We start from the raw sequence: 13367 nt of genomic DNA on the forward strand, positions 1-13367 counted from the left end.
CAGTTTGGTGTGATCCCAAAGTTGGTCTCTCTAGTCCAACATGCTGTAGCAGAAGACAGCCTGACTCCTTTTCATGTGGTTTAGCTAGAGGATCAGTGGACAGAAGTTCAACATTTGTAGTATTAATGGTCTTAATATCTTTATTTCCCCTACCAAGCAGAAGCTGGGACAGAGACTGATGCTGTGCTGGCACTGCAAGCAGATTTCATGCACAAGTGAAATAATCACTCCAATGTGAGCTTGGGATCCAATACTTGTGTGGGCATTCGAGGTGGGAGCTTAGATGTCCTCCTTCCCAGTCCTGTTCCCCTCGTTGCTTGGTGGTTTGGGGAACAAATGGCCAATGAGACAGGAGAAGCCCCAAGTGTGTATGGAAGAAGAGATTGAAATCAGCTCTTTGACCTGTTTTAGTTTACTGTTTGGACAGCCCTTGTGGTTTGTCCTGCTTTGGGCTGCCAAGTGTTGGGTGTTTGGAGCTGTACAAAGCCAACTCAGCAGGGAGATTGCCAGGCAAATAGGGCTGATTTTAGATGGTTTATGCACTGCTCAGAGGATCTGGCTTTGTTTCCTGGCAGCTGAGAAAACAACATTTTGGCCATTTACAGGGGAAATGTATCAGGATTGGTGTTTTGTGCCTGCATCTGTCCATGCTCTCCACCTCCTGCTGAAGATGCTGGGTTCAGACTTGGGCAGAAGATGCTAGGACACAGGCCTGGGGCAGGAGAAGCTCTACAGAATGAGGTGTGTGGGTGCCTAGGGGCAGGTTGTGCCCTGGACAAGAGAAGCTGAAGCAGCACAGAGTGCTCTGCCTTGGCCAGCATACCTCAGCCTCGCTCTGCAGAGACCTTGGTTGCAGGCTGGGCTCATTGTAAGGGTGGCTTTCAGGGAAGTGTTTTCTGGGGCCCATCAGCAAAGTGCTGCTGCTGTCACAGAGCAAGTTGCTCTCTTGGTGAGGATACCACAGTCAAACTTCCTGCAAGTGCTCTTTGCCTGAGAGCAGAATGGAAACCACCTTTGGACATGATTATCTCTTGTCTGAACCTCACTTCCCTGCCTGAGGACAAACGAGCTATGATTTTCTCAGCAGATGTCTACCTTTGACCTAAATGGTTTTGACTTTTAAAAGATCCATTGAGCAGAAATGAGAAAGCCCAAAAGAGCAAAGAGAAGCATCTGAACAGAGGATGAGAAACATGCTGTGGCCAACCACCTCGTGAAGGGGCTGACTGCAGCAGCCAAGGCATTTCCAAATGCAACTAGTCAAGCACCTGCTCTGTCTCTTCTGAGAGCTTTGCAAACGTGGTCTAAAGGGACAGCTGTAACTTAGGGCTTGGTGGAGCACTCAGAGGAGTCCATTTCCTATCTCTTCAAGCAGTATTGCTGCTCTGGTTCCTCACTGCTGGCTCATGAAGTGCTCCCTCTGACAGCGTGGCATGTGCCGTTGCCAGAGCTCTGGAGGCATGCAAGAGGGAAGCAAGCCTGGAGGGTAATGTGCAGAGTGCCTGTGGAAAGAGTGACAGCAGAAGAGTTAATGAAAAGCAGACTGAGCACTGGAAGCTACTCAGCCAAGAAATACTGCACAGTCCAGGGTTTTCTCTGGGATCCAATAAAAATGTGTTGTAATTTGGCTACCCTCTCAGTCACCCCAGGCACAAACAGCCTGGGGACGTGGCTGCTGTGCTGTGCACCACCCAAAGCAGCGCAGATGCCATGGTTACTGCAGTCATGTGTCTGTGTCTTGAGAGCCAGGAGCCCTCAGTTTCTTCTCTAGGGTCCTACTGGGAACCCAGAGGCTGTCTGTGGCCATCTGCAGATACTCTCTGTCAGTCTGGATGCTCCTGTGTCTCCTGCTTTGGAGGCTGATTTCTCAGAGAGGCTGGGTGCCCACCATGTACCCAGGTGGCCAAGAGAGCCAATGGCATCCTGGCCTGTACCAGGAACAGTGTGGCCAGTGAGACAAGGGAGGTTATTCTTCCCTTGTACTCAGCACTGGTCAGGCCATGCATTGAGTACTCTGTCCAGTTCTGGGCTCCTCAGTTCAAGAGAGATGTTGAGGTACTGGAAGGTGTCCAGAGAAGAGCAGCAAGGCTGGGGAGGGGCCTGGAGCACAGCTCTGTGAGGAGAGGCTGGGGGTGTGCAGCCTGGAGGAGGCTTAGAGGTGATCTCATTGCTGCCTGCAGCTACCTGAAGGGAGGCTGTAGTCAGATGGGGTTGTAGGCTGGATGTTAGGAGGAAGTTCTTCAGAGAGAGAGTGATTGGCATTGGAATGGGCTGCCCAGGGAGGTGGTGGAGTTGCTGTCCCTGGAGGTGTTGCAGCCAAGCCTGGCTGGGGCACTTAGTGCCATGGTCTGGTTGACTGGCTAGGGCTGGGTGCTAGGTTGGGCTGGATGGGCTTAGCTTGGAGCTCTCTTCCAACCTGCTTGATTCTGTGATTCTATGTCCACTGAAAGGTGATGCCCACATCACTGGGGTTCACTAGCTGTCTGTCCCCAGGCTGTTACTGCCTGTGCTGGACTGATTTAAGCTTCCCAGAGACTCAAATACCTAACAGAACAATACATTAATAAGATGTTTCCTCCTCTTCCCCTTTTTGAAAGCAAGAAAATAGATGTAGATAGGAAAAAAGAGGTAAAACACCCCAAAAATATTCTTGCTTCAATTTGGAATCTGAAAGAAAAACTTGAACAATAAATGAAAGGTATTTAAGGTAGGGGGAGTTATAAAGAGGTATAGGGAAGGGAATCAGGGTACAAAACCTGCAACCAGATTGATGGCAATGGATGGAGGTGGATTCAGGAAGGGGTTGTCCCACTGTGTGGTAGGGTGGCCACATGGCAGACCAGGAGTGTTTGGTCTGGATCTGGTGCCTTGGTGCTTGGGGCTGAATGTGGAGGGAGTGGTTCCCTCCAGGGTTTGGTTTTGTAGGGTTCTTTTCTGGCTCAGTGAAATGAAAGAGGCACAACAAAGTAAACCTCTGGCCAGCAGGGTGGGTGCCCTGCAGTCTGACTCCTCTGCTCTTGTTTTTAGCAGGATGGAGGCATCCTGCCTGGAGCTGGCCCTGGAAGGAGAACGCTTGTGCAAGGCTGGGGACTTCAAAGCTGGGGCAGCCTTCTTCGAAGCAGCCGTGCAGGTGGGGACAGAGGACCTGAAGACTCTCAGTGCCATCTACAGTCAGCTGGGCAATGCCTATTTCTACTTAAAGGAGTACTCCAAGGCCCTGGAGTACCATAAACACGACCTTACCCTGGCCAGGTAAGCATGGCAGTTGTGCTTCATCTTAATCAGACTCAGCCTGTCAGGGACTGAGCAAAGGCAAGTTCTGTGGGGTCTGAACTCAACAGCCTGGGAGAATCTGCCCCAGGAATAGGCATCCAGAGCTAGCCCTGAGGAGTGGGGTGACTGTGCTGTGGAGAACTTAGGAGGCAAGAAAAATGGCCCAGCCACCTTCAGAGCAGGGATGTGGTGAAAGGGGTATGGATGTGAGGAGGGTGCTTGGAGCAAGAGCAGGGCAGTGTCCAGTTCTGCAACCCCCAGGTACTTGTAAGCACAGCTGAGCTCACCTGAGACAGCAGAACAGGGAACAAGATCTGTCTTCAAAGCTGAGTGAGCTTGTTTGAAGCACTCCAGCCAGGCACCTGTGCTGGGAGCTGCTGGATGTGGTGTACATGCCATGCAGCTTGGCTTCTGCCTCCAGCACCAGTGAATGCCAGTCTGTGAGCTGTTCAGCACTACTCTTCCCTCCCGTGGTCATCTTGCAGGACCATTGGGGACCGCATTGGAGAAGCCAAAGCGAGTGGCAACCTCGGGAACACCCTGAAAATACTTGGGCAGTTTGATGAAGCTGTTGTTTGTTGCCAGAGGCACTTGGACATTTCTCAGGAGCAGGGAGACAAGGTAATTGCTTCGTGGCATCCAGCAGGAAACGTTTCCCAGCTTTAGAAATGATCTGTCTGCAAGTCAGTAAATGTGATATGGTGAAGGTGGGCTTTGGGGGGAGGAGGAGGAGGAGTGTAAAGCTTTCCCCTCTGGCTGCCATCACAGCTCTCATGCTACTGAGAGGAACAGTTGCTGTGACAGTGAGGATGGGAAAGGACAATGTGGACCTCCTAAGGTCCCTTCCTGCCTAAACCATTCTATGAGTTTATGAATCTCTGCCCAGCATTGGCAAGGTCCATACTGGGATATGAAGTGCTGCTCCTTGTTCTGACTCCATTTAGGTTGGTGAAGCCAGAGCACTCTATAACATAGGAAATGTTTACCATGCAAAGGGAAAGCACTTATCTTGGAACATGGCCCAGGACCCAGGCTACCTGCCTCAGGAGGTCAAGGAGACGCTACAGAAAGCTTCAGAATATTATGAGTAAGTATTTGAGCTTGGGCAACCTTTCCTCCTGCAGGACTGGTCAGGCATCAGGGATTGCTGAAATGCACACAGGTGCATTTGTGGAGCTTCTCCTGCTCAGATCATAATCTGCATTTTTGGTGTTCCTCTTCTGCTGGCAGCTGCCAGAGTTGGCTGAGCTCTGCTAGCTGTTAACAACAGCCATCTGTGGTGCAAGGTGACCATTTCTCTGCTGGGAGCATTTCTCCTAGAGGGCTTTGCTTCCTGGGCCACTGAGGATGTGGGAGCTCTGGAAGATGTCTGTTGCAAAGCCTGAGACCGTAGGCTCAGTGCTGCTGAAAATCAGGTCACTGAATGAGATTTTTGCATATTGTAATGAGTTAGGAGTAGTCCCCTGAGGTGCCAAGTTAGGGTGATGAATTAATCTAAAGGGAGGTGATAGAGGCCCTGCAGGCTTTTATAGAGCTGCAGCTAAAATGCATCCTGGCATTGCCTTGGTGGAACTTGCTGTGGTTTGAAGTATGATCATGCAATTAAGTTCACTGCTCCTCCTCAGAGCTGTATTTGGAAGCTAAACTATTAGGTCTTGTAGCCCCTGCTGCTCTCTGCTGGCTTTGGTGTGAACAGAACCCTGTGTCTCCACTGCTGGGACCAGGAGCAGAGACCCTCCTTCACCCTTTCATTTGAAGTCCATTTTGGCCTTCCAATTGATTCTGTGTTTTATCTTGCTTGTAACATCCTTCCCTTTCCCAAGTAGTTTCTAAGATCACTCTGATGACCCACACAGGAAGGTTGTCACCAGACTTCAGGGCTGATTTTCTCCTCATACCTCAGAGTTTTGCTTCAATAATGCAGGGGTTTTAAGTAGCCTTTTTAAAATGCAGAGAGTAACAAGATCTTCTGTCCTCTCATATCTGAGGGTGTGATAGTGCCTGTGTATAGCTCACCATGCTTCTTCCAAAGAACAGTGGGTAAATGTGTTCCAGCTGGGAGCTCTACTCTCCCCTGTGTTTGCTGTGTGTCTAAAGGAAGGGAAAAACCAAGGCAAAGAAGTGCTGGGAAGCTCCATGAGCTGAGCCCTGGCATGGGACTGTGCACCATGCTCCTCGCCCCAGGTTTGTTCCTGTCCTGCTGCAGGTAATCTCTTCTCTCCTGTGCTCATGGTTCTCCCCTGTGCAGTGAGGTGGCCTTTTCTTATTTCACCTGGGATGCTGTCAGTGTGTGAGCAGCTCCTGTGCACAGCTGCAGATTGTCTGAGCTTGAGAAAGCAACAGGGACTTGCACCACTGGATCTGCAGAAGCTCCCACAGCTGCAGCTAGCACAGATCACCAACCTGTCACCCTGTGCGCAGGACAGGCAGTTGGCATGGGAAATGCCTTCTCCAGAGCTGGTTCTCCTCTCTTCATGATGCTGTCTGCTGCAGAGAGCTTTGGCTGTGTCTCACCGGATGCACTGCTCTGGTTTCTTTCAGGAGGAACCTGTCCCTGGTGAAGGAGCTGGGGGACAGAGCTGCACAGGGCCGTGCTTATGGCAACCTTGGCAACACCCAGTACTTACTTGGCAACTTCAGTGAAGCTATAGCCTTCCACAAGGAGGTAGGAAACCACTGCACCCTCTTCCTGGGGTCGGGAGCTGAGCCTGGCTGTTGGGAGGCAGCCTTTAGTCGAAGCACACTGAGATGTTTTCCACCAGCTGTTTTTCTCCCTCCTGTGTATGCTTCAGGATCTGGCCCTGTTGTACCAGCTCGTGCTTCAGTCCCAACCAGCACCTAATGAGCAGCTTGAGGGAATGATGCTGTTGGCTTGGAAACCAAAGGAGATCTCCAAGGGCAAAACTGTAGCTCTTAATTTGTATCGCTCTAGATTTTAACAAATGCCAGCCGTGAGTTTAATTAAGCTGCTGAAGGAGCTGTTGATCAGGCATAAATATTGCTTGTAGAGCATAACAACTTTCTGTCCAGCTTTACAGGGGAGTGAGGTGACACAGTCCCTGCCCCAATTCAAACACAATTTAGCTTCTATTTCGGAGCATGTGTCAGTTTCCTCGCAGTGGAAGGTGCTCAGCACCTTGGAAGGCCACCCCTGCTCTTCTGATCCTTAAGTGCTGGGGAACAGCAACCAGCAGAGCTTTGGGAGAAAGGGCTGGAAAACTCCATGCAGTATTTGGGACCAGGAGCAGGTGCTGCAAGGTGGAGAAGCATAAGGAGCAGGGGGATGTGGGAAGTGAGGGCAGGGGCAGAGGGTGTGGGGAGCAGCTGCAGCTGGAGATAGTGTGCACACACGTGTGTGTGCCTTCTGTGCCACAGCACCACACCAAGTGACAGCCTTGTTCTGCACCATCAGCCTGCTGATCAACCACATCGCTCCACAGCCTGACCTGCAGCCTCTTGGTTCAGCTGCTGAAGTGTGTGTAACTCCCTCTGCACTGTAGCTAGAGAGATGTGTCCTGGCCAGGCTGGAGTAGGAGGTAGAGAAGGATGTGACATCACTCCCACTTCTCCAAAGGCCCTTCCTGATCCTGAACTGGGAGAGGAGATTTCCTGCTGCATGCAGCACTGCTAGGCATGTGCACCCTTGCTGGGTGTGAGCTTTGCAAAGCAAGTGAGTGTCCCAGGACAGTGGCTGGGTGCCAGCAAGCTGGCAGTGGGCAGCCCACGCTGACTGCTCTGTGTCTGCTGCAGCGCCTCGCCATCGCTAAGGAGTTTGGGGACAAGGCAGCCGAGCGGCGAGCGTACAGCAACCTGGGCAACGCCCACATCTTCCTCGGCAGGTTTGACATCTCTGCCGAGTACTACAAGTAAGTGCCAGGGGCTAAGGCAGACTCAGGGCACACATTCCCTGCAGGTCCTGACAGACTGCAGTCCTGCACTTGGGTCAGTGCAATCCCAAGCACAGCTCCAGGCTGGGTGGGGAATGGCTGAGAGCAGCCCTGAGGAAAAGGACCTGGGGGTGTGGGATGATGAAGAGCTCAACATGAACTGGCAGCGTGAGTGCAGCCCAGACAGCAACTGTGTGCTGGGCTGCAGCAAGAGCAGCTTGGCCAGCAGGGCAAGGGAGGGAATTCTCCCCCTTTACTCCACCCTTGCCAGACCCCAAGTGGAGTCCTGTGTGCAGTTCTGGAGCCTTCAACACAAGGACATGGAACTGTTGGAGCCAGTCCAGAGGAGGGCCATGAAGATGCTCAGAGGGCTGCAGGAGCTCTGCTATGAGGACAGGCTATAAGAGATGAGGTTCTTCAGCTCAGAGAAGAGAAGGCTTTGAGGAGACCTTATAGTGGTCTTTCAGTAGCTGAAGTGGGCTACAGGAAGGCTGGGGAGGGACTATAGTCCTTGTAGTGATAGGATAAGGAGGAATGGGTTTAAACTGGCAGAGGGAAGACTGAAACTAGATGTTAGGAAAGGATTCTTTGCAGTGAGGATGGTGAGACACTGGAGCAGGTTGCCCAGGGAGGAGGTTGTGGCTGCTGCCTCCTTGGAGGTTTTCATGGTCTGGTTGGATGAGGCCTTGAGCGACCTGTTCTAGTGAGAGGTGTCCCTGCCTATGGCAGGGGGTTGGAACTGGAGGAGCTGTGAGGTCCCTTCCAACCTATACCATTCTATGATTCTAATTCAGAGGCTCAGGGGGGTGTGACCTGGAAGCAGCTGCATGTGTGGTGCTCAGCAGTGGTGCATGGCACAGCCCCTGGCAGCCTGTGGTGTTGGAGGCATCACCAGAGTGGTGAGCTCCCGGTGCCGTGCAGTGACCAGGTCTCTGCATTCCCATCTGTTCCATGCAGGAAAACACTCCAGCTCTCCAGGCAGCTCAAAGACCAAGCAGTAGAAGCCCAGGCTTGCTACAGTCTTGGAAACACATACACCCTGCTTCAAGACTATGAAAGGGCCATTGAGTACCACCTGAAACATCTGGTGATAGCACAGGAGCTGGGAGACAGGTAAGGGACTCGCCTCAGGGGATGGTGTCTCTGTTCTGGTGGGCTCAGAGCACTGACCTGTCCCTGCTGACTCTCTGTTCTCTGCAGCTGGTGATAAACAGCTGTGATGTGTTCTTGAAAGGCTCCAGAGATCTTCCAGTTGCCTGTCCAAAACACAACTTGATTGACACCTTTGTCATGTCATTCAGACCCGGAGATTGTGCCCTTCATGCTGTGCCTGCGTGGGCTGAGTGAGATTTCTGAGAGGAGGTGTCAGGAAAGTGCATTGTGTTCAGTTCAGCAGTTTACCACCTGGCTGCTGCCACTGCTTTATCCCAGAAGGGCCTCTCTGAAGCTCCCTCAAGTTCACAAAAGTCCTGTCTTACTTAGAAACTGTGTGCTTAGGGCACAGATGCATGTCACTTGTCCTCTTGCTTCCAGATGATGCTGGAAACTTCATGCAGAAGCAAAAACGTCACATAGAATATGTTCAGATTGTAGATCTAAGGCTGATCTTCGTGGCTGGTGAGGATTTATCCTGCTGGAAGCCAGCACCAGGGCATCCGTGCTCCCCAGACTTGTGGAACATAGGAAATGGCCTCAGGTTGCACCAGGGGAGGTCTAGGTTGGATATTAAGGAAATATTCTTCCCCAAAAGGGTTGTCAAGTCCTGGAACAGCCTGCCCAGGGCAGTGCTGGAGTCCTCATCCCTGGAAGGGTTTCAAAGCTGTGTAGGTGTGGTGCTGAGGGACATGGTTTAGTGGTGCTCTGGCAGTGCTGGGTTAATGGTTGGGCTGGATCATAGAATCAGCCAGGCTGGAAGAGAGCTCCAAGCTCAGCCAGTCCAACCTAGCACCCAGCCCTGTCCAGTCAACCGTATCATGGCACAAAGTGCCTCATCCAGGCTCTTCTTGAGCACCTCCAGAGACAGTGACTCCACCACCTCCCTGGGCAGCCCATTCCAATGCCAATCACCCTCTCCTGACATCCAGCCTATTCTGCTTCCTCTTAGCCTCACGACTCCTCCTTCAGGAGCCTTGGCCTCATATTATCTTTTCTTTTACATTTTTAAAGAGAGGTTTGTGCTTTTCTCCTGGATGCTCTCTCTGTGATCCTGGAACCTTCTTGCAGCTGAAGTGACTTTGCAGCCACCTTGATCAGTGTAACTGCGGATGGCTCTTGGGGAGCTGAGCGTCTTCCACTAGATGGAGCAGAGACACTAGAATGAGAGCTCTGTGGCACTATCCGGGCAGTATCTGCTCAGAGAAGAGCTAATCCCACCCAGGGGTGAATCATGCTGTGGGGGTTGCAGGCCTGTGGGCTCCTGCGTTTCTGGGAGCACACCCTATGAGCAGCAGGTATTGAACAGAGTGACAAGAAAAACGTTTCAAGGCTGATCAACCCGCCCAAACCTCTGCAAAGGGAGCTGCAGTCATGCTGATTCTCCCCCTGCACCCCCAGGTGCTTTTTTTATCCCATCACCCCCCACACCTGCTCGTGTGCAGAGCTGAGCAGGCTCTGATCAGCACTAGGTCTCTGCCTGCTTGTGCAAACAGGTGCTGAAACCTGCTCCAGAGACACCCAGGTGTCTGCTGCAGGCTGGCTGCACGCAGGGTTGGGGGTCAGGGCTGCTGGGGGCCCAGGGCAGGTGTCACACTCTCCTGCAAGACCTTGTGGCAATAGGTCAATGTGTGTTTGGCTGTCACATGCAGCATTAGTTTGTGCTGCTGTCTAGCAGAGGGTTGCATGCCTGCAGTGTTCTCTTCTGGCCATGCTCTTGCTAGTGCAGCTCTGAGCTGGTGTTAAACAGAAGGGCTGGATGTTACACGTCCTCTGGATGTGTTGTGCATCTCTGGAGAGGACTTCTTGCTGTGTGAGAAGCTGGACAGGAGCTCTGCCTTCTGCTCTCAGCCTGATGTTCAGAAATGAAGCTCAGTCACTCTGGGCCCTTGCTTAGGCTTTTGCTGCTGTGGGTGCAGACTTGCTCCCAAGGCTGTTGCACATCCCCTGGTCTCACTGGCCTTAGCTTAAGCAGGGTTCAAGATGCACAGTGCATTTCATTGTCCTTCCCAGAACCTTTCTGTAGGTGAAAGCAGAACCAGGAGGTCTGGCTGCCCTGGAGAAGGAGGCTCTGAAAGGGCTGCTGTGCTGCTGGGTTTTGCCCAGCATTTCTGTGGCTGACAGTTTCCTGTTTTGCAGGGTGGGAGAAGGAAGAGCCTGCTGGAGTCTGGGAAATGCCTATGTCTCCCTGGGGAGCCATGAGCAAGCGTTGCACTTTGCAAGGAAACATCTTGAAATCTCCCAAGAGGTAAGAGAAGCTGGTTCAGAGCAGAGGGAATCAGTCCTCCCTGGTGAGAGGAAGACTATTTTCTGCCAGTAAGTCACACTGATGTAGCTCTTCTCTTGCTCTGCCTGCTTTGAGAGCCCTTCCCTGTCTGCTGTTTTAATGCTGTCTTTAGGAACTGCAGAGCTTTCCTCTTAATTACAGCTCATGCATTTGCTGTATATTGCTCTTAATGGGGTGAAAAAGGGCTTGGGGGCTTGGTGTGTGGTCTGCTGGCCAACCTGTTGTGCACCCAGCTGGTGTGAGGGAACTTGGACACCTCTTGGTGTCTGGTAAGTCCCCCTTTCCCTGAGCACAAGGCTGTGAGATCCTGACTGAGATGGACCTTGTGGTCTGACCAAATTTGCTGGCAAGTTAAGTACCTGGAGAAAACTTCTACCCAGTGGCTGGGTGCTCTAAGCCAGCTCAGTTTAGTAGGTTTAGGGCACCCAGCCTCATTTTGCACTGCAGCAGAGGGTGTGTTGGACAAGTTCTTTCCTCTGGCAGGAGGTCTCAGCTGTGGCCATGTCCTAATGCTATCAGAGGCTGTTGCTGGACTTGCACAGCCTGCAGCCACCCCAGAACCGCTGCCTTGCTCTCTGAGGGTCAATGTGTGCAGCTGCTCTGCTTTTCACAGATGGGCTTGCAAAGCTGCAGCCTTCCTGGTGCAAGAACATGCAGCATTTTAAAAGTGGCTGAAAGTGCTTTAGGGAGAAAGCAGGAATTGGATTGTTTGCTTCTTCCAGTGTGCTATGAGGAAATCAGCTGTGGCCTCTTTAGTCTTGGCCAGATGAAGAAATTGGCCTGTTGAAGCACTAATTGAAATCACCATATGTAAGTGCTTTGTGTGTTCTCCTGCCTATTAAAGATGGCTAAATCTTGGGGCAGGGCTGACACAGCAGCCTAATTATGTATTTAATTATACTTATTAGACAAGCAGAAGCAATACTGTTCTTTGGCCCTGTACATTTTAGGATGAATTAACTCTTCCAGTTTTATCTTGCCAGGACAGTTGCAGCATGGAGCTGATTGCTCAGAGCCAGGTGGCAGCTCCTTGATGTGCAGTGCAGATGAAGGTGGTGGGAGGACAAGAGCAGGAGTGGTCCTGGTGACTCCTGGGACTGGAGGAGACATCCAGTGGGGTTGGGGGGTTCACAGTGTTCTCATTTGGGGGTGATGTCTGCACTTGCAGGGCACGTCAGGAGCAGGCTGCTCATGGCAGATAGCAAATAAACTCCTGCACATAGAATAGAATCATAGAATCACCCAGGTTGGAAGAGACCTCCAAGCTCATCCAGTCCAACCAATCACCCTGCCCTATCCAATCAACTAGACCATGGCACTAAGTGCCTCATCCAGGCTTTTCTTGAAGACCCCCAGGGACGGTGCCTCCACCACCTCCCTGGGCAGCCCATTCCAATGCCAATCACTCTCTCTGTGAAGAACTTCTTCCTAACATCCAGCCTATACCTACCCTGGCACAACTTGAGACTGTGTCCCCTTGTTCTATTGCTGGTTGCCTGGGAGAAGAGGCCAACCCCACCTGGCTACAATGCCCCAGTGCAGGGCCTGTCCATTTGCGAGGAGAGCTGCATTAGCTTCCAGCAGCTGCTGATTCTGTTCTGGAGCTGATGGTTTATTGCAGCCTTGGGACCCGAGTGTGGGATGTTTGTAACTGGCTTCCCACCACCATTTCCTCCCTTCTCCCCCAGCAAAAGTCCAGTGGTGCTATTTGAATCCAAATGACATCTGCTCAGGGTGAGCATGCTGGAAGTTGCAGGAGGATGGTTGGAGCTTACAGAAAACAGCTGGAATAGAACCTGTATACCTAAAAAACCTTGGAAGCTGCCCCAGTTCTCAGATGCTGCTCTGCAGTACCTGTTCCACCTCTGCATGTGGCAGGGAGCTCCTGGGAAACAGAGAGCAGAAAATAGGCCTGTGGTGTGTGTGGTAGGTCCTGCCTACCTGATGTTAAGGTAGAATCTGGTGGAGGTCCTACCTTTCCCTGATGTTAACAAGCCCTGGTAGATGATCTAGTGAGTGGAAGTCATGCAAGTGTTTAACAGAGCATCAAGGACTGCAAGACCTAACCAGGACACAGTAATTTCTCTGGAGGTGATGTCAACAGCAAAACTCTTGTAATTGGCAGGGGATTTATGGCTGATGAGAAGCTGTTTGATCTGCCTCCCTTTGCTAGTCACCACTACTGGGAGGGTTTATGGCTTGCAGTAGGATGTATCAGCCTGCAGTCTATCTCAAAGGACCACAAAAGAGCTGGTACAAGGCATTTAATTGGTCTTCCTCTGCCATGCAGGCTGCTGTTCTTCTGAAGATTAGAGGCTGCTTCTCAGTGGCCTCTCTGTGTTTGCTGGTGGTGTGCTGCACAGTCATTCTCTCCTTCAGTTAAACGTCAAGGAGGGCCCAGCAGCATTGTCCTTCAAGTAGCAAGAGCTGTTGTGGAGAGCTCTTCCTGAACAGGCAATATCAGCTTCAGTGGGAGGTGGGAATCTGGAAAAATTAGGGCTCTAAAAGATTTTTGGAGCCTTTTATGGGTAGATCTCTAGGAACAACTCAAAGATGTCTGGTCTGAGCCAGGAGAGGAGGGCTTTGTGAGGCACTGCCCACATGGCTGATAGTAGTGTGCCTGGCTTGGTGCTCAGTAACTATGGAGGTGTTTGAGGAAGGGGGCTGAGAGTTTCAGGGCTCTCTGCCAAGCCAGATGTGGCTACACGGTGGGCCAGATATGCTCCTTTACCTCTGCCCCAGTTCTGTAGCAGTGGGAGAGCAAATCC

General features: G+C 51.7%; 1 protein-coding gene across 8 annotated transcripts in view; it reads left to right on the forward strand.

Moving 5' to 3' along the window:
• Window positions 1-13367, forward strand: part of GPSM1 (G protein signaling modulator 1) — a 94185-nt gene that overhangs the window by 26324 nt on the left and 54494 nt on the right. For 6 of the 8 annotated variants that reach the window (XM_064171308.1, XM_064171307.1, XM_064171312.1 and 3 more), the window contains exons 2-8: window positions 3028-3252; window positions 3759-3894; window positions 4218-4360; window positions 5815-5938; window positions 7024-7139; window positions 8118-8273; window positions 10452-10560. In XM_064171308.1, the coding sequence (XP_064027378.1) occupies window positions 3028-3252; window positions 3759-3894; window positions 4218-4360; window positions 5815-5938; window positions 7024-7139; window positions 8118-8273; window positions 10452-10560 (1009 nt within the window). The remainder of the gene's footprint in view (window positions 1-3027; window positions 3253-3758; window positions 3895-4217; window positions 4361-5814; window positions 5939-7023; window positions 7140-8117; window positions 8274-10451; window positions 10561-13367) is intronic. The other 2 variants (XM_064171309.1, XM_064171311.1) reach the window with 1 other exon arrangement.

The sequence above is a fragment of the Pogoniulus pusillus genome, chromosome 35, assembly GCF_015220805.1.
Source record: "Pogoniulus pusillus isolate bPogPus1 chromosome 35, bPogPus1.pri, whole genome shotgun sequence".
In the NCBI taxonomy this organism is placed as follows: Eukaryota; Metazoa; Chordata; class Aves; order Piciformes; family Lybiidae; genus Pogoniulus; species Pogoniulus pusillus.